Source organism: Protopterus annectens, chromosome 2.part1, assembly GCF_019279795.1.
Source record: "Protopterus annectens isolate FY-2018-M chromosome 2.part1, PAN1.0, whole genome shotgun sequence".
NCBI classification, from domain to species: Eukaryota; Metazoa; Chordata; order Ceratodontiformes; family Protopteridae; genus Protopterus; species Protopterus annectens.
The window spans coordinates 775,942,327-775,970,130 of record NC_056729.1 but is presented as its reverse complement, the minus strand read 5'-3'; the positions used below and the strand labels follow the sequence as shown (position 1 = coordinate 775,970,130).

Here is a 27,804-nt window from a genome sequence, read left to right as displayed (position 1 = left end):
GTCCCAGACATAGTTAATGAGTCACAGCAACTAAAAACTCACCTGACAAGACATTTCCACTAAAATGTCACAGTAAATTTGAGTTACTCTTAAACAGACTCATTCCAAAATTACTTGTCAAAAAACAGAAAAAATATTATTTCTGTGTCGAAGGGTTCCCCCCAAAGGTAACTTATCTAGAATTTCAAAATCTGAGGTTCACAGAGATTTACAATTTTGAAGCAGGTTAATTATTGTGTATGAGCAACACTGCATTTGAGTCAAGAGAAACATACCGTGTTTTTCTTCATCTGAATTTGTTAATTGTGCCTTAAATATTTAACATTCTGAGATAAAGCGGTCTTAATACACAGCAGAATATCATAAAATGCAACTATTTTGTGCAGCTCTGGCAAATTACTGCTCCGCAATCCTCCTTATCATACCATGTTCCAACTAAGAAATATCTATTTAATTTTGTTGACTACATGGTTTACCTACTGAGGGCAAATCCTTTTCCAAGGATAAACTAGGAAGCAAAAGATTCGACAAACAGTGATACAAACATATTTTAATTTCTGACAATTGTTGTTTTGTTTCAAAAGTCCCACTTTAAAAATGTCATGTTATCAAGAAATCTATACAGATGTTATTAAAGAGCTGCAAAAGTCTCAGCATTTTTACATAATCTGGCAGAGTGCGCCATGGATTTACAATACTTTCATATATCTTTTGGCCCAGTTTTAAAGGTGTTTTTTTTTGTCTTCTCTTTGCACCCTTTGCTTGCCTGTCATCAGCTCCCCTTCTCAGCAAATTTGCCCATTTGTTCTGTCGTCACTTGAGTTGAGGGGCAGCCAGAAGGGACCATCATCTATGCAGCCATTAGGGGTGATTTGAGACTTTTTACCATTTTTATCAATTTCCATGCACCCATCCACCAACAAACATGGGTGGGGCATACAAAGGGCATCAACAATGCTCCACCGTCTCACTTACACAAGGGGTGACATCAGAAGGACTGCCCATCTCACCTGCATGAGACATTGCACATTTGTTTACTTGGTCTCCATTAGGAAAATCAACTTCAAAGGTATTGACTACAACTGTAAATGCAATACATTTTTAACGAAATATTGGTTAACTTTCTTTAAATTTAGGCATTTAAATGGTAAGAATCTGGCACTCATTTGTACACCACGTATGCCTCAAAATTACACAATTAGGTTGTCCCCTCAGACACTTATAATTGAATGAATACAAACTTAAAGTTACATCAACAGCAAATAAAAGAACATGCACATGTACATGACACACACATGTACATATACATAGCAGTTAAATGATGCAAGAATGAATGCACAGCAACACACAGTTTGCTGATAGTAACTATTGATAATAGTGTTAGGCAATAAAGTAAATGAGAAGATCATGGGAGTAAAATGACAAGGCAGCCAAGGAATGGTACAGTATGAAACAACAAAATAGGTGATTACATACAGCTGACCTAACTGGGGAATAGTGGCTTGGATACTAGAAGAGACAGGAAAGGAATGTGCACAATATTTATATTTAAAATTAATGTGATAATGGACAGATGGGGTGTACATCAGCATACAATGAAAAGAATTGGGCAGAAAGAAACTGACTTCATAAAGCAGAAGAGAAGTGAAAGAAGCTCTGAAAAAATGTAAAAATATGGATCAATACAATGAAAATAAATGCACAAATATGCGAAAGAAAAATTAAACATGAGTAGCAAGACCAGGAAGCTATTAGGGCATAATTAAATCATGGTCTTTAAGTCAGATTATGCAGATACATACAAGAATAAGAATTAGATTTATATGGGCTGATAATACTTTACACTCAGTACAGCACAGTTGTATGAAATCTTACCATAACAGTAGACGTCTTTCTTTTCACTGTTGCAGTATTCTGTACATAAGAGATCTTCTGCCAAGGGTAGTCCAATGTCCGGCCAGTATACCAAAGCTTTTAGTTCTTATAGGCACAGTATGTTACATGTATGCTCACTGCAAAATGTGTAGGGCATAAAGGTGATGTACAGATGCAAACACTCTGAAATGAAAAGCCTCAGGAGGAACAGAATACCCTCAGAGACAAACAGAATATGTACATCCAGAAGGAAAAAAAGGGCAGAAGGAAAAGAAAATAAAGGCCCTTTGGCCAGGAGGGCAACAAAAACTCTGGGAAAGAAGCTAGAAAAGAGGGGGATGGAGGAAGGGACCAAATACTGCAACAGTGAAAGGAAGGACATCTACACTTATGGTAAGATTTTACACATATATATAGTTTATATATATATATATATATATATATATATATGTTTGTTGAAATGTTATGTTTGTTTTTATGTTTTAGGAAGGCACATTATGTTTATTATGATAGAGATATATTTTATGATGTATGCCTTTATTTTTTAAGTGATTTAAACATGTGATGATGCTATGATTATGCTGATTGGGTGCTTTGTATTGGTATCCATATTTAAGAATGTTTTTTGGAAATGTAACTGTTTTGAAGTCTGATGAAGCGTTGAGAGAACGCGAAAGCGCTTACTTGCACTGCAGGAATAAAAGAGTTTTTATTAGCCGTGGTGAGCCCTATCTGTTTTTTGACTTAAGATTTTACACAAATGTACTTTGTCCTTCCATATCACTGTCGCAGTACTCTGTACATAAGGGAGAGTACAAGATCTAAGAAGAAGACTAGGAGGAGGAAAGCAAAGACGTGATGGTGCAGTGGTGCAGCAGTTTGTGTTGTTGCCTCACAGCAAGAGGTTCTCCGGTTCGCTTCTCAGCTGGGGTGCCTTCTGTGAGGGGTCTGCATGTGCTCCCTGCATTCGTGTGGGTTTCCTCCGGGTGCTCCATTTTCCTCCCGCATTACAAAGACATGCATCTGGAGCGTTTCTCCTCGGGTCTCCTCTGAAAATTGGCTTGTTCCAAGTTGGACTTTCCCGATAAACAAACAGGTTCATAGGTAGGTACTAGGCTATTGGCCCTAGGGCCTAGATAAGCCTACCCAAAAAGGTACACTGGCTTTCGCCATCCAAGAAAATTATTTTCCTGTGCTCCTGTTGAGCAGAGCCACAGAGGTGATCCCCGGGGTGAATAACCTATTTCCCATCCAATCAACAAGATTTTTCTTGAAGAGTGCTAATGAGGAGCTTTGTTTGATACAGATAGGTAGTTTGTTCCAGAGTATGGGAAGTCTCTGGGACAGGAATCTATCTCTCCAGCATGTTCTGTTTATTGTAGTGACAAGGTTTAGGTCTCTAAAGCGTGTAGCGTGGAAGGATTGGGATTTCCTTAAGTGGAGCATGTCCAACAGCTCTGGGTTTGCCATAGCTTTGTATGTTAGGCAGAGATCACCTCTGAGTAGGCAACATGCGACAGAGTAAAGCTGGAGTTTTTTGAGACGGTCTGCGTAGGGCATCTGTTTGAGGCCAGTAATCCTCTTTGTGAGGTATTTCTGCAGCCTTTCTAGTTGCTGTAGATGTCTTGTGAGGTACATACCAAAAGGGGCGTTGTACTCTATAACGGGTTTAATGAGTGATGAGTAGAGGGGAACAATGACCTCTTTTTTCCTGAATGAGAAACCTTTTGTGATGAGGTGTGCCACGTAGAAGGATTTCCTGACTATTGTGGCAATGTGATTATCACAGGAGAGGCTACTGTCCACCTATGTCCCAAGGTCTCTTATCACACTTTCGGTGTTAAGTAGACTACCGCCTATGGGGTAGCTCATGGGCACAGAGTTTTTACCAAAGGGGATAACAATACACTTTTTGGCATTGAGCTTGAGGCCATGGCTTTGACAACAGGCAATAAAATAAAAAAAATAAATAAATAAAGAGCCCTTTACAAACCCCCTGCAGAATAGCTCTGGCAAAACCTGGCCTGGCCCTAGAAACAAAATCCAGTTTGTAATGTTTAGTGAAAGTAAAGAGGACAAAATAGCAGCCTCAAGGATGGAACTGATATCCAAACCCTTGAAAAAGGCACTAGAGGAGGTGACTACCCTCGTAAAATGTAGCTTTACAGATGAAGAAAGAACTTTGTCATGAAAAGAATAACAAAGGGAAATGGTCTTACAAATCCAAAATGTGATGGTTTGCTTAGAAACAGCCAAACCCAAAGTCCTGGAATGAAAGGAAACAAAAAGCTGCTCAGACTTATGAAATGTCTTAGTCTTATCTAAATAATACCTGAGCTGTCTACTCAGATTCAAGGTATGAAGAACCTTCTCACTGGCAGACTGCGGAGAAGGAAAAAAGTAGGGAAAGTGAACAGATTGATTAAGAGACAGCTCATTAACGACCTTGGGCATAAATAAAGGATTACTACAAAGAGACACCTTGTCTCTGTGGAAAAATAAAAAAAGAAGAATAGCCACAAAAGCCTGAAGATCAGAAACCCTCTTGACTGAAGTAAGGGCTCACAGAACAGTCTTCCAAGTATAATCTTGCAAGGAGGCTGAAGAAGGAGGCTGGGTCAATTTTTCATGTATAAAACTGAGGTTTCAAGAAAGCGGAATAGACTTCCTGGGAGGCCTGACAAGAAGGATGCCTTTAAGAAATTGCTTGACCTTAAATCGGGAGGCCAGAGGAGGATTCAAGGGCAGACAAGCAGAAATTGCAGATAGGTGAGTTTTAACTGAAGAATATGCTAATCTAACATGGAACACATCACACAAATATGGGAGAACCAGAGGAACCATCACAGATAGGGGATGCTGATGGCAAACAGAAAGTCTTTTTCATTTGGATATATATGCTTTTCTGGTAGTGGATTTCCTGGCCTCCTGTGAAATCCAGAACATGTTCTCAGAAAAGAGGTGCTGAAAAGGAATCAAAACCCTATCATGCACAGTGCCAGTTGAAGAGTACACAAGTGAGATGGACAAGAAATCCCTTGTCTTGTGTGAGAGGATGCACCCGGTGAGGTAACTTGTAGTAACTGCCTCTGACCAAGTGAGAAAAAAAGGGGGAACCAATGCTGTCTGGGCCAAGAGAGATTCATCAGCAAGATTATGGGGGAGTCCTGCCTGATCAGAACTCGTGACAACAGGGGAAGGGGGAAAGGCTCAAAGAAACATTCCCTTCCAAGGAAACGCAGGATGTCCACTTTCCAAACCAGAGAACTTGAGACTCCGAAACATAACAGAGGAAGTTGTCTGTTAAGAGGGAAAGCAAAAAAGTTCTACCTAAGGAATACTCCACTGATGGACTATGTCCAGGAACACATCTCTGTGAAGAATCCATTTGTGAGCCTGTGCACTGCACCTGCTCAGAGAGTCTGCCACACGATTGCACTCAGAGGGAAAGCAAATCACCTGAAGGGTCACTTGACAGCTGGATCCTATACCTGAAGAGCTAGTCTGCAAAGAAGATAGGACTTTGTGCACCTCCTCCCCCACTTGTTGACATACCACATCACTGTGGTACTGTCTGTGAGGGGCCTGGGATGAAAGAGGGAATGAAAAACTTGCAGAGTCGGAAGCAGAGCTCTCATCTCGTTCATGTTGATATGGTCTGACCTCTGATGAGGAAGGCAGAGACCCTGGACCTTTATGAGCTCAGAAGACACCCCCCATCCCAAGTATGAGGTGCCCATGAGCTCCTCAGAAGGGAATGGAGCATGGAAAGATAGTCTGGGATTGAGAAAGAGTTGATGAATCCAGCACTGAAGCTCAAGCTTGAGACAAGGAAGAAAAGGAATAGGGAACTCCAGGAGTTGGCAATGTTTGAGCCACACTGATTTGAAGGACTACTGAAATGTCCTCATATGGAGCCTGGTGAGAAGGAGCATGGGAATAGTGAAAGTCATAAACCCCAGAACCATAAGAAATTCATCAGCCGTGACAGAGTACAGAGGAAGAAGAGACTGGAAAAAGGTTGCAAGAGAGAGAACCTTGGGAGCAGGGTGACATGCCAGAATGGGAATGGTCTCAAGCCTGCACCCAAGGAAAACGTGATCCTGGGAAGGTGTCAGAAGTGACTTCTGGAGGTTTATGGTGAACCTCATATTGTGTAAAAGACAAATGGTAAATTGGAGATCCTGCAACAGACTGCTGGAAGAAGAAACTTGAATGAGCAGGTCGTCTAGGTAGTAAAAAATCTGTATTCCCACGCAGTCTGGAAAAAGGCAATGATAGGAGTGGGACATTTGCTGAATAACCCTGGGGCCGTAGAAAGGCCAAAGGGCAAAGTAGAGAACTGAAAATGCAAAAAACACAAACGTAAAAATTTCCAAAACAGAGGGTGAATAGGAATGTGGAGGTATGCATCTTTGAGGTTCTAGAGAAACCAAGAAGATTTGAGGAAGAAGAAGAGACATCTGTAGAGAAGAGAAAGATCCAGAATTGGTCTCCATCTACCCCAATACCGAGAAACTAAAAACATTCTGGAGTAAAATCTGGGTGGGACGAGCTGAATGGTGCCCTGATCCAAAACTGATTGCAGGACCTCTGGAAAATGAGGAAGCTGTTCTCAAGTAGGCTGAAAAATGTCTCTATTGGGGGGGGGGGGGATTTCCAAATCATGGCATATCCCTGATGGATAACAGACAGCACCCAAGAGTCTGAGGTGATTCAATGCTAGTTTGGAAGAGATAGAGAAAGGCAGAGGGACAAAGGGACTTGTCTTTGGGGAAGGGAAGGCAAAACATCAAATAGAACCTGGCTTGTCCTGAAAAGAAGGCTTCGGGGAAGAAAGAATCTGACTGGACATAGCAGGAGGGAAATGTCTAGAACCCTTCTTACCTTTGGAGGGGTGTGAGTCTGTCTACTAACAAAGGCAGACTTACAAGGATAATAATTCTGGAATTTGGGAACAGGGGAGCCAAAAATATGTTTGAATTCTTGAAAAAAATTAAATAAATTATCATCAGCTGTCCCAAAGTCATTTCTGTTATCTAGAGTGGCATCCAAAAGCTTGGCTTTAATATCATCTTAGCAAGCATCAGCCCTGGAAGAGTTAACAGCTGCATCATAGCTGCATTTTATCTCATGATGGGCAACCTGAGAATTGGACCCCAGCAGGAAGAGAGCAGAATCCTTTCCATGAGAATAAGGAAGGTCAGACACCACCTTAGAAACTTTGGAAAGGAGGACGAAAACATACTTGGTCATATGGGTCTGGTAATTAATGGCCCTAAAAGAGAGGGTGGTAGCAGTATAAACTTTCTTGCCCAACCTTTCCATGGCACAACTATCTTTATCTGAAGAAACAAGCTTAGTAGATGGCAACAGCTTAGCAGGTTTACCATAAAAAACTGTGACCACAGAAGGATCAGCAGAAGGGCATTTATACAAAAACCTGCAGTCCTCAGGCACCCTCTAGAAAGTACAGTTTTGTACCTACCATAAATGTAGATGTTCGAGTGTATATCCTGCTGCAGTCATCACACTTGGGTTATCCTGTCGTCAGGCGGTCCCGTAGTCGGCCTGAATTCCAAAGTCTTAGTCCGGCATCGGCTGCTGTCACTTCTTCCCTGACGTCAGTGCGCCAGGGGTATATAAGAGGCATCCAACGCCATTTTCTTCAGTTTGTCTTGCCCCAGATGTCAGGTACCCCCCCAAAAGGTGGTCAGTAGATAGTACCAATAATAAAAGTTTAGCACAAACAAAACATCCCTCCAGCTATATGCAAATACACCACAAAGGTTGTATCAGATTTTAAGGTATTGAAAGTTTTCAGTTAGGTCAGAGGGGATGGAGGGAGAGTAACCTGGACTGCAGCAGGGTATACACTCGAACATCTACATTTATGGTAGGTACAAAACTGTACTATGTTCATCGTGTTACCCTGCTGCAGTCATCACACTTGGGTTGAATCCCAAAGCTAAGGATGGGAGGTGGAGTCAAACAGGGTTAGAGGAGGCTAGAAGACCATGCAAAACTGCAGTGGCAAAGCCAGCTCTAGACTTAGAGTAAAGTGGTAAATGATAGTGTTTGATGAAGGTGTGTACTGAACTCCAAGTTGCAGCTTCCAGAATATCCTTGGTTGGCACACCCCTGAGGAAGGCTGTAGATGTAGCTGCTGCCCTGGTGGAGTGGGGCCTTATGCTAGCAGGAACTGGTTTTCCATGATGGGTGTAGCAAAAACGTATGCAATGTCCTATCCATTTGGAAATGGTCTGTTTTGAGATAGCCTTTCCTTGTGATGCTATAGCATAGGATATAAAAAGCTGGTCAGATTTTCTGAAAACCTTAGTTTTATCCAAGTAGTAACGTAGTTGCCTGTGAATGTCCAAGGAGTGCAGGAGTCTTTCTCCTTTGTTCTGTGGATTTGGGAAGAAGGTGGGTAAATGGATGGTTTGATTTAGAGCCACACTGGATACCACCTTTGGCATAAAGGAGGGGTTAGTTCATAGAGAAATTCTGTCTTGATGAAAAATGAGGAAAGGCACTACTGCCATTAGTGCCTGTAGCTCTTAGACTCTTCTGGCTGAAGTAATTGCTAGCAGCAGGGCAGACTTCCATGATATAAACTTTAAATCAGCTGAGAAAGTTGGTTCAAAAGGTGGCAGCGTACGTTTTTCCAGAACAAAGTTGAGGTCCCAAGTTGGTGTTGGTGATGTCCTGGGAGGCCTAATGTTTTTGGCCCCTCTGAGGTACTGCCTTAGAAGTGGATGTGAAAATAAGGGAGGATCCATGTTGTAGTGAGCTGAAATAGCTGAGGCGTGGATTTTAATAGATGAAAAAGAAAGTCCTTTGTGTAACATCTCAGTTAAATATTGTAGTATCTGAGGTATGTCCGGCTCAAGGCTATTTTGGCCTTTAGCTTGGTTCCAGGCGCAAAATCTTTTCCATTTGTCTGAGTAGGCTTTCCTGGTGCTGGGCCTCCAGAATGACATCCATAACAGCTTGTGAAAGAGAAGCTGGCTGGTTGCTTAGGTGATTTGCCATGCAGCCAAATTTAAGGTTTTGAGCTGGCTGTGTAGAATCTGACTGTCTTGCTGTGTGAGCAGATGAGGAATTTGTGGTAAAATCCATGGTGGGCCGTGGGCCATATTCCTTAGTAGTGGGTACCAGTGCTGGCGTGGCCAGTCTGGGGCAATGAGTATCATCCGGGGTCTCTCCATCCTGACTTTCAGCAGCACCTTTGTGAGAAGGGACAATGGAAGAAAGGCATATACTGTCAGCATTTTCCAACTGAATGAGAGTGCGTCCACTTTCCAAGCTTGATGGTGAAATATCCTAGTGCAATATTTTGATAGCTGATAGTTTTGGGGGTTGGCAAACAGATCTATGTCTGGGCGCCCCCATTTTTGAGTTATCATTGCAAATACTTGTGGATCCAGTTTCCACTAGTGGGGATCCATGATGTTCCTGCTTAGGTCGTCTGCCAATGTGTTCTTTTTTCCTGGCAGGAATTGAGCTTGTAATTGAACTTGGTAAGCCAGTGCTGTGTTCCACAAGGTCACTGCTTGCCTGCATAGAGGGTAGGAGTTTGTACCCCCTTGCTTGTTTATGTACCACATTACTGTGGTGTTGTTTGTCCTTATTATTAGCTGTCCTGGATGTAAGAGGTCCTTGAAGGCTGTCAGAGCATTCTGTACAGCTAGCATTTCTTTTTGATTGATGTGCACATTTCTTTGATCTGCAGTCCATATGCCTTGAACGCACTGTCCTGCCATGTGTGCCCCCCAGGCATAGTCGGATGCATCTGTTGTCATAGTTTGCCTGGCTGGGGGTAAGGTGAAAGGCTGACCCTTGTTGAGGTGACATGCCTGTGACCACCACAGAAACTCCTGTTGAAGGCAGGGAATGAGAGGTATCATTGTTTCCAAGCTGTGGCTGTGTTGAGTCCATATGCTTTTCAGGTACCATTGTAATTTCCTCATACACAGTTTTGCAAATGGTATTAGTAGTATGCAAGATGCCATGAAGCCCAAGGCCTGCAGAATTTTTCTTGCAGGGAGCTGGGCCTTTGTTGCCATTATTTTGAAGTATTGAGTTAGTTGTAGTTGTTTGTCTGGTGTCAGATAAGCCATCTGGGCCATTATATTCAAGCTGGCACCCAGGAATGTTATATTTTGTGAGGGCACTAGTTTTGATTTCTTTTCGTTTACTGTGTACCCTAGGCAACTTAGAAGGTGTTTTACAAAAGCCAGATGTTGTAAGAGAATGTCCTTGCTTTCTGCTTGGATGAGGCAGTCGTCCAGGTATGGGTATATTTGAATTCCTCTTTGTCTGCAGTATGCAATTACTGGTGCCAGGCATTTTGTGAAGACCCTGGGCGCAGTAGATAAGCCAAAGGGCAGTGCAGAGAATTGGTAATGGGTTGAACCTGCAATGAAACGGAGGTATCTTCTGCAATTTTGTCTGATAGGGACATGCAGGTATGCCTCCTTGAGGTCCAACGTTACTAGCCAAGCTTTCTTGCCCAACATGGGAAGAAGCTGCTGTAGTGTTAGCATCTTGAATTTGGGTACTTGCAAGGTGTTTAGAATCAAAAGGTCCAGAATGGGTCTCCAAGCATTGTCCTTTCTGGGGACTAGAAAGAGCCTTGAGTAAAATCCTTGGCCTTGCTCCTGTGTAGGTACCAGTTGAATGGCTCTCATGTCTATGAGAGCTGTAATTTGTTTTTGTGCCTCTGCCCATTGATTTTGTGGCAGGTTTGGCATTCCTTTTATCCTTGGCAAGGTGTGGAAATGGAATCTGTATCCTTGAGAGATAATGTCTAGGACCCATTTTTCCTTTGTGATGATGCACCAGTTGTCTGCAAAAAGTGCTAATTTTCCTCCCAAGGGAGCTGCCAAGAGAGCTTTGCTTGGCAGTTTGAGGTTTAAGTCATTGTGTTTGTCTTCTAGTAGTTTGGGACCTGTCTTCTCCTCCCTTCTGTGTTGCAGTGCCCCATTGGCGAGGTTTGTAAAGGGTTTGTGCTTGACCTCTGCCACTTGGGCGTCTGTATTTACCCCTCTGTGGTCTGTCAGAAGCTGGAAAGGACCAATTTTTTGATGGCCAATTTCTGCTGAAGTGTGGGGGTTGTACCTGTAAAAAATCTTTGACCGTCTGCATAGATTTTGCCTTATCCTCCATTTTCTTTAAAACCTCTTCTGCTTTAACTCCAAACAAGACATCTTGCTGTAAGGGTGCATCTAGTAACTTTGCTTTAACATGATCAGGCAGAGTTTGTTCCTTTAACCAAGCATGCCTACATATAACAGACGCAGTAACAGCTGCTCTACAGGAAGCTTCCAAGGAATCAAATCCACATTGTAAAATATGTTTGCCCACCTGTTCAGCTGCATGCAACATATCCTGCATTTCCTTGAATTCAGACTGTTGATGTTGCGTGCTCATCTTTTGTTTTATTTGAGATATTAAGAATTGCTGGTATTTCAGCATGTGAAATTGACAATTTAGTGCTCTCATAGCTAGAGTAGCTGAGGTGTAAACCTTCTTCCCCCACCTATCTAGTGCTCTGGAGTCCCTTTCAGAGGGTACAGGATTTTTAGCCATAGAAGCCTTAGCCCCTTTGGGACCCTGGGAGATTGTCTCTGGGTCAGCAACAGGGCTTTTGTAAAGGAATTTGTGTGAGTCAGGCACTCTATAATATCTGTCTGGTTTGGCTGGAGCAGGAGGCAAAGAATCTGGATTTAAACTAGATTCTAAGCAAACATCATCCACAATGTCTAAAACTGGAGGGATAGCAAGTGTTCTGTGCTGGGGGAGTAAAAGAAACTCTCCGAGCCTTTTCTTTGAGTCGGAGTAGTCCTGACCTTCCCAGTGGAAATGTTCCCTCATGGTATGTAAAGTTTTCCCAAAGGAATAGTCTTCAGGGTTAGAAGCTGAAGGAATGGAATTTTCAGCATCAGAATCTTCATAAGGGGGAAAGGAGTAATCCTGCTCCTCAGAGGAGCCTGAGGAAATAGACAGTTGATCAGAGGAGGCATAATCCTCTTCTTGTCTAGGCCTTTTGTCTGGGGGGGTTGGGTACCCCTGATTAAAGAAATCAAATCTTCAGCCATTTTAAACATCTGTTTCTTAGGCATGGGGCCTTGAACTGGAGACTGAAGTGCAGTCTTTTTTGGTTTTAGAGGAGTCTTAAGCTTAGCATAAGATTTTATGGTGAGAGTAGTTGGTCTGAAGGCACCTTCTGTAACCAAAGGTGTTTCCACAGCACCGGCTTCTCCTTCTGCAATGTTGTCGGTAGGGCCTAAAGAAAATGGCTGTCTCAGCCTAGAACTCTCTGCTTGAGAATCCAAAGCGGTCTGGGGTTGCAATTCTGCGGTCGCCAGGGGCTGCGTAGGCGCCTCACTGAAAACCGGAGAACCGGTGACCAGCCCAGCCAAGGCCTCGGAGTCTGGCTTGGATCTAGGCTGCCTATCTTTACCTTTGCGTTTTTTATGCACGCCGGTAGTCGGTTGCTCCGACGGCATACTGTAATTTAATTTCCTACCGAAGTAGTGTCGTGCGAAATCAAAGCGTCGCTTTATAGTTCGCTTATTGAACCTAGCACAAAACCGACAACCAGTGACGTCGTGGTCTGGGCCTAGGCAAGGTATACAATAAGAATGAAAGTCCTTATGAGGTATTTGCTTCCCACAAGAAATGCAATTGTTAACTTTTTCTGACATCAGACTGAGGCAAGAACAGGTTCCCCAATGGGGTACTTAGCTTTGAAGACTTTGGACTGAAATTCGATTCGAAAATCTCAGGTGTCGGCCGACCGGCACTTGCGAACTGCTTCTGCTTCGGGTACCGCGTGGCAAGAAAGACTGAAGAAAATGGCGTTGGATGCCTCTTATATACCCCTGGCACACTGACATCAGGGAAGAAGCGACAGCAACCTACGCCGGACCAAGACTTTGGAATTCAGGCCGACTGCAGGACCGCCTGACGACAGGATAACCCAAGTGTGATGACTGCAGCAGGGTAACATGATGAACATCATATCAGGTTTCTGGAGTGCTGGAGGCCGAAAGTCAGGAGGTACAGAGAGAAGAAAAGGTGTCAAAAAGGGCTACCAAAACAGGAGGGACAGTTGAAGATCTGGGAGACTCCATATGGAACAGCTCATAATACCTCTTTTGAATGCCCATGACCTGGGAACAGTCACACTTAAAATACTCCATTATGAAGTCAACAATATCCCCAAAGGATAATTCTTCCAATCTGGAATCAAAGAACCCTCTTTCTCCAAACCACAATCCACAGCGGAAGGGATTTGGGAAGAATAAGCAAGGGATTCTTCTCCAGAATCCAAGTCCTCATCTGAGGAATCCAATTCCATATGCCTCTTAACAGGGTTGGGGGGACTTCAAGGCCATTAATGCATTGAACAGGCCCTGAGTAAAATTCTGTCATTCAAGCTGAGGATCTTTAACAACAGGGGAAATATGTTTAGTTTTCTTCTTCTTTTTCTGTGGGATGTCTGCCTTAAAGAGCCTTAGAAGTTCAGACCTTTGGCATGATCCAATAATGGTAGTAGATATTTCCTGCCTTACTAAAGCCTGAGGAATCCCCGTTGGATATCAGCCTAGGCTCCCCCCAAGCATCAGGTGCAGAAGTTGGATAAGACTCTGAGGGTGTGTGATATTTTGAATCCATGCGGCAGAGGAATCAGAGGCAAGAACTGGATGGTCTGCTGGGCTTTCACCAGCTTCTAGAGACATGTCTGAGGGAGGCTGGTCAGCAACCAGATCAGGCCTAATCTTTTTGGCCTTCTTCTTGGCAGAAGGCTGTCCTCAAGACAGGAGCATTCTGCCATAGCACCCTCAGCTTAAGTCATTGGTTTTCAAGATAAATGGACAAGGAAGATAAACAAAAAATGCACAGTCCTAGGCACAAACGTTTAGCAGAGAGAGCATTGCATATGGCCGAGGGAAGCACCCAAGCAAAAAAAAGACACTGGTTGTGATGTTCTTTATGGGAAATCTGCCTCCCACAGTGACATTTTCCTTCCAGGATGACATGAACACAAATACCAGACAAAAATAATAAAACGCAGAGAAGAAACCCCAACTGGGCACTTATCTAAAAAATGTTGGTAACCAGCACGGTAGAATGGCATTTAGACAGAAGCTCAGACTGGTGGCAAAGAAGTTCTAAGTGTTTGCTTCCATACGTCACCTTTATGCCCTACGCCTTGTGAGGGGGGGCATATGTGTGACATAAGGCTCCTATAAGATCTAAAGGCTTTGGTATACTGGCTGGACGTTGGGCTTTCCTTAGCAGGAGATTCCTTATGCACTGAATACTGGGGCAGTGACATGGAAGGACATCAACAGGTACATCAGCTACTGAAATGCTGCAACTGAAGGCTCTTCCTGATCCAAACACTTAATCAAGTGTGGTCCTTTAAGGAAGATTATGTTCAAACTTATTTAAATTGAATGCAAGTAGAATTAATATTCATTTGGTCATTGTTTACTTGACCTTACAGCTGGAGATGCACCAAATGATGGTGTTTTTTCTTTTTCATCACTATATTCAACAATTTTTATTTGCAGTGGATAATAATCTTTCAATGTCTGGGCACATGTGCAGAAAAGCAGAAGGCAGTCTGGTGAAGATGATTTGGGACAGACAGGAATAAGTCAAGGGGAAACAAGGGTGCTTAGCAAAGAGATGGATGGACTGAGTGACAGAAGACCTGTGACAGGAACAACTGTTGAAGACTGTAGATGAGTGACACTGAGTTGAGAGAGATGCTGACAGTTGACATGACACCCTGACACCATGTAGAAAAATGGGAAAAAGGGTGATAATGATGGACAATCTTTCAATGTGATGCTTAGAATACAAATCTTATTATATTGTGTTACAAAAGCAAATCTACAATTTACTTTATTTTGCCAACACAGTCAAGATGAATGTGTAGGATGTCTTAAAATCAAGCAGTATTTAAAATAAAAAAGCAAACTAGTTATCTATTAAGAAAGAAAGGCCAGAACACAATGGTGAGATCAAGAGCAACCTAATTTTCTGAATTTGTGCCATCCCATAAAAGAAGCCCAAGCCCAAAAAAAAAAAAAAAAAACAGAAACTTGCTTACTAGAACAAAAGTCAGAGTTGTAAGAAAATGTAAACAGATTCTTGATGTATCATTTACTGCTTCAGGAGACAAAAGACCAGTTTTGTTAGCAAACATGCAAAATGACTGCTGGAAAATGTAACTTTTGCTCAGTTTAATTCTCAGTGCTCATCTGTTGGATTTATGCTGCACAAGGTAGAGTCCTGACTACGAACTAGAAAAGTGGGAAACAGCTAACAACATGGGTGCTAGAAGAGCTGACGAAGGGGTGGAAATGAGCAGGTGGTACTAGCTCACTCATCCTGGGGAAAAGGTAAACAGTCTAGCCTACTGCAATGCTGGCACCTACTGGAGAAAGACGTGTATGAGCAGAGGATATGCACTTGATTCTGCCATATTGTGGCTGCCAGCAGCCCTTGGGGGAGAAAAGGTACATTAGGCCTTCACATCATTAAATTCCCATGTTGGTCACTGGTGGGGGGCCAAAAGAAAGCTGATGGCTGCCTTGATGATGGCTTCCCAAAACCTGCCCTCATTGACATGGAATGAACAGGTCTTCTGGATTAGTAATTGGAGAGCTGAAGTTCAGCAGGTAATGGAGAAAAAAAGAAACACAAAATAATCATAGCACTGTTCTCACTACACTTATGTATTTGTTGTGTGAATTAGTTTCATTGTATTATGATTATTATTATAACCCTTAATTTTTTACTGTATAATTTATTACATGTAACAACTCATAACAATCTACCACTCTGTGAAAGCCATCTGATTTCTGGACACATGGGAAGTCAAAATCACATCCAGCAGTAAAAATTTCTAACTTATTCACTCTGTACTATTTTCAGTCTGGTGTGAAATGGTTTAGGGTGATTTTTACAGACTGTAGGTGAAAAGCTACCAACAGGAAAATATACTTATTTGGTATTCCATGTGTCAGCAACACAAGGCTCACTGTTAAGAGTATTATCAGTTATCACCAATAAATTCTAGTATAGGACTCTCTTAGAAACCATGTGCTGTATCCGAAGAAAAAAAATCAGCATAATGAATACAAAAAGCTTACCGAATTTTTTCCCCTCCTTTGTTGTGCAAGACATCTTGGTCTTTGCGACCTCAAAGAAATCTCTAATCTCCCTTTCGTACAGTTTTGATATATAATCAACATAATTCTGATGAAAACAAAAGCAAAGTATTTCAGTCTGTAAGTATAAACACAATACTTTAGTAAATTAATCTTGCATTGCTACACACATTTCCCTCACAAAGCAAACAAGTCAAATACATTAAAAAATCAAAAATAACCATCACCAGGAATAAGCTAAAAATACATCTTTGCAAACTCACAGTTCATGATCATGTCACTTCATTAAACATTCTTAATGTTAATCTGCTGTTTTCTTTCCTTGGTTAGATTAATTTCCATAAACCTGCTAATTGTGTTTTATTTTTCATGTTTCACAATAATATAATTTCAGTGCATATTTTTATGTTCACCTGCAGTTTCCTTTCCTTTGTTAAATTAATTTTAATTAACCAACTAGTTTTAATGTTGTTTGACGCAGTAAGAACAGCTGCCAACTAGAAATAACAACATCCCTTAGGATTTTGGGAAAAAAAACGGGGCACCTGGGTACGTGCAAGCATGTGTGTGCATGCGAGTGACTGAATCACACACATACACGGTAAATCAGAGATATCCAGATAAAAAAGTAGTTGTTTTCTGAGGGCATCATCCTCCCTCTAATCTGAAGGCCATGACTAAAATCATCTACTTTGCTATGCTGAAGAAAGAAACTTCTGTGCAAAGCTGAAAAGTTAATTTAGCAGAAACGTCACTAATAGTGAACTTGCAGACCTTGCTTTAGGATGGACATGTTCTGGTTGCCAGTAACTTACTATGTCTCTCAGTTACTTATGCAAGGCTGTCAGGTCAAGTAATCCAGAAGAGCGCTATCACCAACTATTCTGAGATCAATATTCTTGGTACATTTTAACCAGTTTCCATAATTTTGCAAGTTAACTGGAGCAAAGTTTTGAAAATGAGACAAGAAAAAGATTCCCTGAAATATACATGCAATTCAGGTATCATCAGGCACCAGCCGATAAGATAAGAGTGCCACCACATTTATTTATTTATTTGTCTTTGTTTACCAGTCAAGTCCAACTGGGTAATACTCATTTTCTGCAGAGGACTGGGGAGAAAAGCTCCATCTGCTTACATTGCATTATACTTTAAGCTCCAGTTAAACATAGAGTAATTATATTTCTATTTACATTTACACACGAACAGTAGTTACATTCTAACATTTTACAGAGGTGGAAGTTACTAAAGAGAAAGCCCACATGCAACTTAGTGAATGGTACAAGCAGCAGTTATGTATAAAAATTGTTTTGCCATTTCAGTGAGAGGTCGAGTGTATTCTGTTTAAGGATAGTATTTGGAGAGTATCGTATGACGCAATTTTAGAAAAGGTCCTCCATTAAAACATCAGAACGCTTCTTGGCATCTGTGAACAGTCTTAGTTTACAGTACAGTATTACAAATCAAAAATTATAACATTTGCCTCCCTGAATGCAGCTAGTTCAATCACATATGGCTTCTGCCTTTTTATTAAATGACATTTTTTTTTTAAATTTCCTCAGTGAAGGACCTTGCCTGATGGATCCTCTGCCTGCACTCAACTGGTCCATTCATTCAGGGGGATTGCCATTCCCAGGTTAGGCAACAGCCCAATGCTCTGTTTTGTTTTCTGCCTGGGAATTCAAATCATCCTCTCTTCCCTGGTAAGAGACAGATGGTAGGTGGTGGGTCAGTTTGCTAGTCCTGTGGGGTAGCCTACCCTCTCTCTCCCCCTGGGAGCACCCCTTCGGCAGTTCTTTTGAGCTCGACTAATGCTGTCTCCTGCAGCCCTGTAATGACACAGTGCTGAAATAGGACTTTTGAATCATAATCATAAACCTGCTCTTTAGTGTAGACAGATAAAGCCCTGACTGTGCCCAAACAATGAGAGTTAAAGCACAGGATTGGGCAGGGGAGAGCAAAACAATTAGTGGCTATGGCTAGTCTATAACGAGGAAAGGGTGCCTCAGTTCTTGCTGACTTGCTGCTGCTTCAGGGCTAGGGCAGAAAACTTGTGACATGGACAGCGTGACATGGATAGCAGGATACCTGTGCAGGCAAAGGAGCATGCTTACATAGGGACAGAGATGAATGGATAGTGCCCAAGGTAATACAGGGGTATACATCACCATCATGAGAGAGGGCTAATGCTCAACAGCAACACCCTCAGTTGTTGTGATGCCACTGAGGGTACAGGCAACCCTCATGGCTGCTTGGATGACAGCTCATCAGGCATGTCTCACCCCCCTCTCCCTGTACAGTACCGAGTATGACCGTGTATGGGGGGGGAAGACTAAGCAGGATAGGAGACAGCTTGAAGGTCAGCATGCACAGGGACAAAAAAGATAAAAAAGGTTAGAATCTAAACACTGTGTTAGTTGTTGAAATGTAGTTGGAAGAAATATGGTCATTCTTATGTATAACTGTCTCATGTCTGTCCATCACAGAAACTACTTACATACTGGGTAATGTGAAGCAGCGTATCCAGTGGATCTGTATACTGGTTTCACAGATTTCAAGTGTTTGACTTACATGCCAGAGTAACAACTTTCTCATCTTTAAAGCTATCAAGGAATCATCTATATCAGGGGTGGGCAAACTTTTTGATTCATGGGCCACATTGAGTTCTAACATTTGACAAAGGGGCCGGAACAGGAGCAGATAGATGGCATGCTTTGAAAACATCACCTCATTGGGGGAAAAATACACATCTTGGGATATGGAGAAAACATGTGCTTTAATTTCCAATGAAAATGAAGAAAAGCATTACAATAAAATCTCTGACTTCGAAATGAGTCTTTAAACACTGAAAATCAAATAAATGACCATTTTATTTTAAAGCACTGAACGTTCTGTTATCCTTCAGGATATCACCATCACTCTCCTCCTGACTGTCTTTTTTTTCAAAAATGGTAGGAGATGCAGATGTACTTGTCCTGTTCCTTTTATTCAATTTGTTTCCCGGTGCCAAAAGTCAACAACGACCAGTGCAAGGACGAAACAGTTGCAGCAAGTCAGTCTGTGAAGCGTTATATTTGATCTCGGCACTGTTTATTTTAACAACGTGTATCACGGAGACACACACATTTTAATGGGAGCAGTGTTGTTGGTCTCCTTTTAGCCAGCGATCAAAGTCTGGAGTTAGTTTTTGTGGCGATTCTCAGGATGGATCTGAGGTGTAGGTCTGTTAACTTGGATCTGTGGCTGGCTTTGTTGATGTTCATGATGCTGAAGGTCTGTTCACACCCGAAGGTAGAGCCAACAAAGCCAACATCATCTGCTTTTTCGCTTTAGATTTGGAAACGCGGCATCATTGAGTGAAGCATAGAAGTCATTTAGTTTCAGAGAGCTGAACTTCTCTTTTAAGGCAGGGTTGGACTGAAGGTCGATCAGTTCGAGCTGAAGCTCCTCTGAGCTGTTTCGTCTTGTGACAGAGGAAAGGCCACCAATTGAAGTGACTTGTCAATTTTGTCGAAATCCAAAACCGACGGCAGAATTCTCCAGTGCATCCAGTGACTCACTGTATTTCTTTACTTTTGCTCTGGCCTCTTTCAGCGTGGCTAGTCTAGGAAAATGAGTGAATGACTTGTTCAAAATCTGCCTGGAGAATAAAGCCAGCTTGGATTTGAAGGCTTTCACGTTTGTGTACATGTCATGCACAAACTGCTCCTTCCCCTGCTGAGCTCATTCAAGTGTGAAAATACGTCCGTAGCAAATGCAAAGTCACACATCCAGCTCTTGTTGCTCAGCTCAGGAAATTCATCAGTCTCCAAAACACGCCAATCTCCTCTTTGAGCTCCCACACTCGCTGAAACACTTTGCCCAAACTCAACCAGCGGACACGGAGTGATAAAGCAGGTCCTGGTGATCCGCATCAGTTTCCTCCAGGAACGCAATGAACTGACGGTGCTGAAGTCCCGGCGCGCTGTATGAAGTTGACGAGTTTCACCACAGGATTCACAACATGATTCAGCTGTAACACCGATTTACATAGAGATTCCTGGTGGATGATGCAGTGGAGGAAAATGACATCCTGGTCAGGGTTTCATCTTTCACTTTATTCTGGATTCTCCTCAGCAGGCCAACGTTTTAAATTCGGAGATCCATCTGTGGTGACGTTAACAAGCTTACTCCAGGGAAGCTTCATGTTTTCGATGGCAGCAGACACCCGTTCAAACAAGTCCTCTCCCCGTGTTTGTCCTTTCAGAGACTCCATTGTCAAAAACTCCTCCGTTATTTCAAAAGTTTTGTTGATTCCTCGGATAAAAATGAGGAGCTGAGCAGTGTCTCTGACATCGTTGCTTTCATCCAGTGCTAAAGAATAAAAAGTGAATGACTTCGCCTTTTTGTTTAATCTGCTGGTGATATCTTCATCTATTAGTTCCACAAGTCACTGTCCGCCGTGATAAACTGATTTTCTCAAATTTGTCTTTGGTCTCTGGGCACAAAACACCTGCTGTCTCTACCTAACATTCTTTTAAAAACTCGCCCTCAGACAGTGGTTTGCTGGCCTTTGCTATTTTGAATGAAAGCATAAAACTGGCCTTGGTACTTGACTCTTGAATGGCAGTTTGACGGTGAAAAAAACTTTGCTGAGCCTTCAAATTAGCTGCCACCTTCTCAGCAGCAGCTTCCCGTTCTTTTGTTGAGAGCTTGCTAGCATAATTAGCGTGCTTTGTGGCAAAGTGACGGCTAATATTATACTCTTTAAAAACCACCACAGTTTCTTGGCATATCAGGCAAACAGCAGATGATCGGTGTTCAGTGAAAAATATTTAGTTGTCCACTCCTTATTGAACACTCGACATTCTCTGTCCACTTTCCTTTTCTTGGGTCCACTCATCTTCATAGAGGGGCGGTGGGTCAAAGGGTAAAGTGCAAACGTGGAGTAATAGGCACCTCAACAAAGCCAATATATCTAGAGTGCGCCATCTAGTGAGGAAACATCAGAATTGCAGGGGAAATAAAACATTAACAAGGTTAATTTATTAAATTTTAAAGTTTGCAAACGCGCGTTTTACTTGCATGTGGCCCCCGGGTCATTTCAAATCAAAGAACGGGAACGGGCATGTGGCCCCCGGGCCGTAGTTTGCCCATGCCTGATCTATATAAAGGAAACTGCCATGAATTGATTTATGAGATGTGCAAACACCAAAGTTAAACATCTGGTAAATACTCTGAACACTGCAAGCAGTCCAACTGACGCATATGAAAATGTTGAACTGTTTGGAACCTGTGATATTTTATGTAAGACAGTCTTACTGAAATGTGAAGATGATCACTGATATGGTCTACAAAGTTGTCATGTAAAAGCCTTTTTCTATAAAAGCAGGCAGAGCCCAATCAATGCACAGAAAGATTTTGCATACAAACTTGTTCAGCTTTTGGTTACAAGACTAACCTTAATTTACTGTCCAACTTTGGGACTAGAAACAGTGTGGAGTTTTTTTCTTCGGGGTATACAAAATAGTGTATTGTTAGTAGCAGCAGCCGATTCACAAATTGTAAGGCTTGATGTGTTTGATGCCTCTGGAATAACACATCTGTGGTTTCTGAATAAATTTTAATGCACAACCATGTTATACTGTTTGTAAAATTCCACTTGTCTCTTGTTAGTTTCTGGCATGAAGAAAGCAGACTCCAACTCATACAGATATTAGGTAACTGGAAAGGCTAGATGGAAATCTACATTCATATGGATCACTTTTGTTGATAAAATATCTGTGAGGAAGTTCATTTTCTGTGAGAGGGTTTTTATTTATATTACAACTCTTTTGAATCTGTGGAGTAGATGATAAACACATTTTTTACATCAAGACCTTGTTTTCGTTTCTTTATTAAATACACAATAATCAGCTTCCTGTCCAAATAAAATGTTTTGTATGAATGGAACTTTCAGTAGCCAGGGTCTTAACATGTGAAATACTATTTTACACCATGTGAAGTCTTCTCAAAACCACTCCTAATGCATAGTTGTCCTTGATGAAGCATCTACATCACCATAAACACAATCTGGTGTTTGTGAACTCCAATGTTATTTACTGCAGTCACATTTTTTCACTAATCTACTAGCAAGCATTCTTGCTTGAGTTAGATTAAAAAAATTCCTGCACTTCCTCTACATTGGAGTTCTAATACAAAATCATATGGACGAAATAAATTTAATATTCTGAAGCAGTAGGTGCTTATCATTGAATCTCTATGAAACAGTAAAGGCTCAAGAGGAAAACCCTTACAATTTTGATTATACTTTGACAAAGAGAGTAGCAGGATCTGCTTTTTGTCTATTGTAGCCGTTTACCATTCAAAAGTGTGCTTACTACATTTATTTATTTATTTATTTATTTATTTATAGTTGGTTTACCAGGATTGTCCATTGGGCCAGAAGAACCCATTTTCAATGGAGTCCTGGGGAGAAAAGCTCCAAAACAAAGATACAATAGATTACAGAAGTTTACACTTTAACACTTAAAATTGTATTAAGACAGATCGTCAAAAACAGTGGTAACAAAACTATTACAGTGGTTCACAAAAATTTTTTTTTTTTTTGGTAGAAATACAAGATTTAAGCAGGTGCAATCGAGAAATTTGGTTACATTAAGCATAACAAACATAGCATTGCTGTAGTAAATATATAGTATCTTGAGTGGAATAGTAGAATTTGAGAATTATTAAATGTTATTGCATTTGCTTAATTATAGTGTCTGGTAATATATGATATAGTTGCCTGTAGGGAGCAGACTAGGCTATGAGGGGTGGGAGCAGGAGCATTCCCAAGAGGATGTTAGGTGCATGTGTAGAGATTTTTTAAAAGCAGGGAGGTTAGTAGTGGTGCGGATGGAGGGGGGAAGGGAGTTCCATAGGCGTGCCAGGGCAAAGGACAGGAGGTTTTGCCCTGGAGAGTGAAGGGGTTTGTACAGTTCTATTAGATTTTGGTTATTAGATCTTAGGAGTCTTTGTGGCAGGTGCATTTTAAAGGTGGAGCTGAGTGAGGGACAGAGGGATGGATGGAAAATGAGTTTGTGAGCAAAGGTGAGCTGAGTAAAGGAGAGATAGTTGGGTAGCTCAAGCCAGTTTAGTTTGTGGAGAGATACACAGTGATGGGTAGATGCTTTGAGGCTAGTGGCAAATTTGGCAATTTTATTATAACAAGAGGACAGTTTTGTTTTGAGGGATGATTGTAGGTTTGTTAGAAGAGGGGCACCGTATAGAAGGGAAGGCATGAGGAATGTTGTAGCGAGAGTAAGAGTACATACTGTCAGCTTTCTCTAGAGATGGCGCTTGTGAATCTGGGCAAAGAATATTTTCTTTTAAAATATTCTGTAAGACTATCAAAAGTGCTGGGACTGTCCATTTTTGGTCTGGGAGCCTCATAATTTTTCTGTATCTGTTTCCTGTAGAAGAAAGGATTACCACAGGCCAAACTAAACATTTTCCAATGAATGATCATGTCTCCTGAAAAGATATACCTTTTGGAAAAGAATCGGAAGACTGTGAAGAAAGCCATTTCAGATTCTTGAAAGATTCACAGGTTTCTAGGCAAATACTAGGCAATCAATCTGCACGACTAGCTAATAACCAGTTACCAAAGATGAGAATCAAGCTGTGTACCTTGTGTCTGTAGGTTCATAGGTGTGTGCTAGGCTAATGGCCCTGGAGCCTTTACAACTCTAACCCATAGGATTAACCTGGTACCGTGCCACCCGACAATAGTTCCCAGTGCCTCTGTCAAGTAGAGCCACTGGAGTAATCCCCGGGGTGAATGTTCCATTTCCCATCCACTCATCAAGATTTCTATTGAAAAGGGCCAGTGAGGTGCTCTGTTTGACATATATGGGGTCTATTCCATAGCATGGGCAGTCTCCGGGTTATGAACCTGTCCCTCCAGCGTGTTCTGTTGATTGTGGTAATGAGGTTGAGGTCTCTGGAGCATGTGGTGCGGAGGGACTGGGATTTCTTTAGATGTAGCATTTCTAACAGAGCTGGGTCAGACATGGCTTTGTAAGTCAAACAGAGATCTCTTCTAAGTAGGCGATATAAGATACAGAATAGTTGGAGTTTTCTGAGTCTGTCCATATAGGACAACTATTTAAGGGCTGGGATAATCTTTGTGAGGTACTTTTGCAGCCTCTCTAGTTGTTGCAGGTGTCTAGTGAGGTACATGCCAAATGGGGCACTGCACTCAATGATTGGCCTTATGACGGAAGAGTACAGGGAGACAATGACCTCTTTCTTTCTGGATGCAAAACCCTTAGTAATGAGACGTGCCACATAGAAGGACTTTCTGAGCACAGTGGCAATATGGTGGTCAAAAGAGAGGCTGCTGTCAACCTGTGTTCCCATATCTCTTATAACGCCTTCTGTGTTCAGTGGACTACCATTGATGTGGTAATTCATGGGAACTGAGTTTTTCCCAAAGGGGATGACGACACATTTTTTGGCATTGAGCTTAAGGCCGTGGTTCTGACACCAGTCGTTGGTCTCAGTGAGGCCTTTCTGCAGAATGTCAACATCACTTGGGGAATTAATAATAGCTCCCAACTTGCAATCATCTGCAAACTTTGTCAGCCAGACTCCCTTCGTGTTGGCCTGGACTTCAGAGAAGTAGCTACCAAACAGGAGAGGACTCAGGACCGAACCCTGTCTGACTCCACTCGTGACTGGTTGGCAATCTGACTTGGAGTCAGCTACTTTCACACTGTGGGTTCTACCTGTGAGCCAGGTTGCAACCCACCTAGTGATATACGGGTTGATGCCTAGCTTAGTGAATTTTTCTATGATTCCTGAGTAGGGAATGGAATCAAAGGCCTTGGCCAGATCAAGGTAGACTGTATGAACCACCTTGCCTTCATCCACAGCTCAGGTGACTGACTCAAAGAAGTCAACCAGGTTGAGCAGGCATGAGCTATCCTTCACAAAACCAAACTGTGTGGGATCCAGAGTATGGAGATTCCCTATATCCTTGTTTATTAGGTCCATGATGATGCATTCAATAGCTTTGCATATCAGACTTGTTAGGCTAACAGTTCACACGGTCTGTAGTCGCTCCTGCTTTGTGGGGAGGAATTACTGTAGCAGTCTGCCATTCAGTAAGGACAAAGCCTGAGGTGAGGCTGTGATTGAACAAGGCACACAGGTGTGATGCCAGTTCACTCTGTAGTTCATGTAGAACACAGCCAGGGATATTGTCAGGTCCCATAGAAGCTGTGTCCTTGGCCTTGGACAGTGCTGTTTTAACCTGTGCAGCAGTAATACTGGGTGCCTGGCAATCTACTGGTATTGTGATTGGTCCTTTTGGGGGGGAGGGGTAAAGTTGGCATTGAATCTGTCGGCCAGTATACTGGCAATATCTGTTGGCTTGGTATAGGAGGTACTACTGTGCAGTAGCTCAGAGCAAATCTGGGTATTGTAAGGTAAACACCTTAACCATCATAACAATCCCTCTCCAATTTAAAGGAAAGGTAATCTATCCTAGTATTATATATATATATATATATATATATATATATATATATATATATATATATACATACACACATATATATAGGTTCATAGGTAGGTACTAGGCTGTTGACCCAGGGGCCTATGCAAGCCTAGCCAATAAGGTTCCCTGGCTTTCACCACCGAATGTTATTTTCCTGTGCCCCTGTCGAGAAGAGCCACAGAACTGATCCCGGGGTGAATTTTCTATTTCCCATCCACTCATCAAGATTTCTCTTGAAGAGTACTAATGAGGAACTCTGCTTGTCATAGACAGGTAGCTTGTTCCAAAGTATGGGAAGTCTCTGGGACAGGAATCTATCCCTCCAGCAAGTTCTGTTTATTGTGGTGACAAGGTTTAGGTCCCTGGAGCGTGTAGCTTGGGGGGATTGGGATTTCTTTAGGTATAGCATGTCCAACAGCTGTGAGTTTGACATAGCTTGATATGTTAGGCAGAGATCACCTTGGAGTAGGTGATATGCTACGGAGTAAAGCTGGAATTTTTCGAGACAGTCAGTGTAGGGCATCTGTTTAAGTCCTGCAATCCTCTTTCTGAGGTATTTTTGTGGCCTTTCTGGCATGTTGCAGATGTCTTGTGAGGTACATCCCAAAAGGGGTGTTGTACTCCATAATGAGTCTAATGAGAGCCAAGTAGAGGAGAACAATGACCTCTTTTTTCTTGGATGAGAACCCTTCTGTGATAAGATGTGCCAAGTAGAAGGATTTCCTGACTACTGTAGCGATGTGATTATCAAAGGAGAGACTACTGTCCACCTGAGTCCCAAGGTCTCATCACACCTTCGGCGTTAAGTGGCCTACCGCCTATGTGGTTGTGCATGGGTACCGAGTTTTTACCAAAGGGGATGACAATGCACTTTTTGGCATTGAGCTTGAGGCCGTGGCTCTGACACCAGGCATCAGTCTCAGTGAGGCCTTTCTGTAGGATGTCCACATCATTCGGGGACTCGACTATGGCAACAAATTTGCAGTCATCTGTGAACTTTGTCAGCCAGAGGCCGTCTGTGTTGCCTGTACTTCCGAGAAGTAGATACCAAACAAGAGGGAACCCAAGACTGAACCGTGTGGTACTCCACTTGCCACAGGTTTGAAGTCAGATTTGGAATCTGCAATTTTTACAGTGTGGGTTCAGTCAGTGAGCCAGTTGGCAACCCATCTTGTGATGTATGGATTTATACTCAGTTTATTGAGTTTATCTGTGATTCCAGAATGGTGGATGGTGTCGAAAGCCTTGGCGAGGTTGAGATAGGCTGTGTGAACTGCCTTACCCTCATCTAAGGCTTTGGTGACTGTTTCAAAAAAGTTGATCAGGTTCAGGAGGCATGATCTGCCCTTCACAAACCTGAACTGGGTAGGGTCCAGAGTTTGGAGGTTAGCAATGTCTTTGTTTTTGAGTTCCATGATGATACGTTCCATGGCCTTGCAGACCAGGCTCGTCAGGCTAATAAGCCGATAGTTCCTGGGGTCTGTGGTGGCTCCCCCTTTGTGGAGTAGTATAAATGTTGCTGTGCACCACTCAGTGGGTACAAAGCCTGATGTGAGGCTGTGATTTAATATGCTGCTTAGGTGGGGGGGGCCCAGTTCGTTCTGAAGTTCGTGAAGAATGCAGCCTGGGATGTTGTTCGGTCCCATGGATGCTGTGTTCTTGGCTTTGGAGAGCACAGTTTTTACCTGCTCAATTGTGATTCCAGGGGCAATGCATTCTTCCGGTATGGATATGGGCCCTTTAGGGGGTGTGGGGGGGTAAAGTTGGCACTGAACCTATCAGCCAGGATGTTGGCGATATTAGTTGGTTCTGTAATTTTCATGCCATTGTGCTGTAACTCAGAGCAGATACTGAGATTCTTGACATAGCTACAGAATGCTTTGTGGTTGTCCTTAGAGTCAGTGGCAATCTTGTTTTCATAGCTGGCTTTGGAGGATTTTATGAGGGATCTCAGCTTCTTACTGAAGCTGACTAGGGAGCTCCTCCAATCATGGGATTTTACTCTCTTTTGCAACAGCTTGTTCCTTCTGTAGTAGAGTTTGTTTATAGCAGAGGACCACCAGATTGGCTTCCTTTTGTTTGGAGGATAGTGGAGTTTGTTTATAGCAGAGGACCACCAGATTTGCTTCCTTTTTTTGGAGGATAGCATCTTGGTTCTGCTAGGGATATCATGGTCCATGCACTCATGTAAGTGCATATAGAGTGCATTTG

General features: G+C 42.3%; 1 protein-coding gene across 1 annotated transcript in view; it reads right to left on the bottom strand.

The window, feature by feature from the left end:
* EXOC1 (exocyst complex component 1) overlaps positions 1-27,804 on the bottom strand; it is a 1,123,278-nt gene that overhangs the window by 407,517 nt on the left and 687,957 nt on the right. Inside the window, exon 10 of the mRNA XM_044062479.1 lies at positions 16,053-16,158. Coding sequence (XP_043918414.1) covers positions 16,053-16,158 — 106 coding nt within the window. The remainder of the gene's footprint in view (positions 1-16,052; positions 16,159-27,804) is intronic.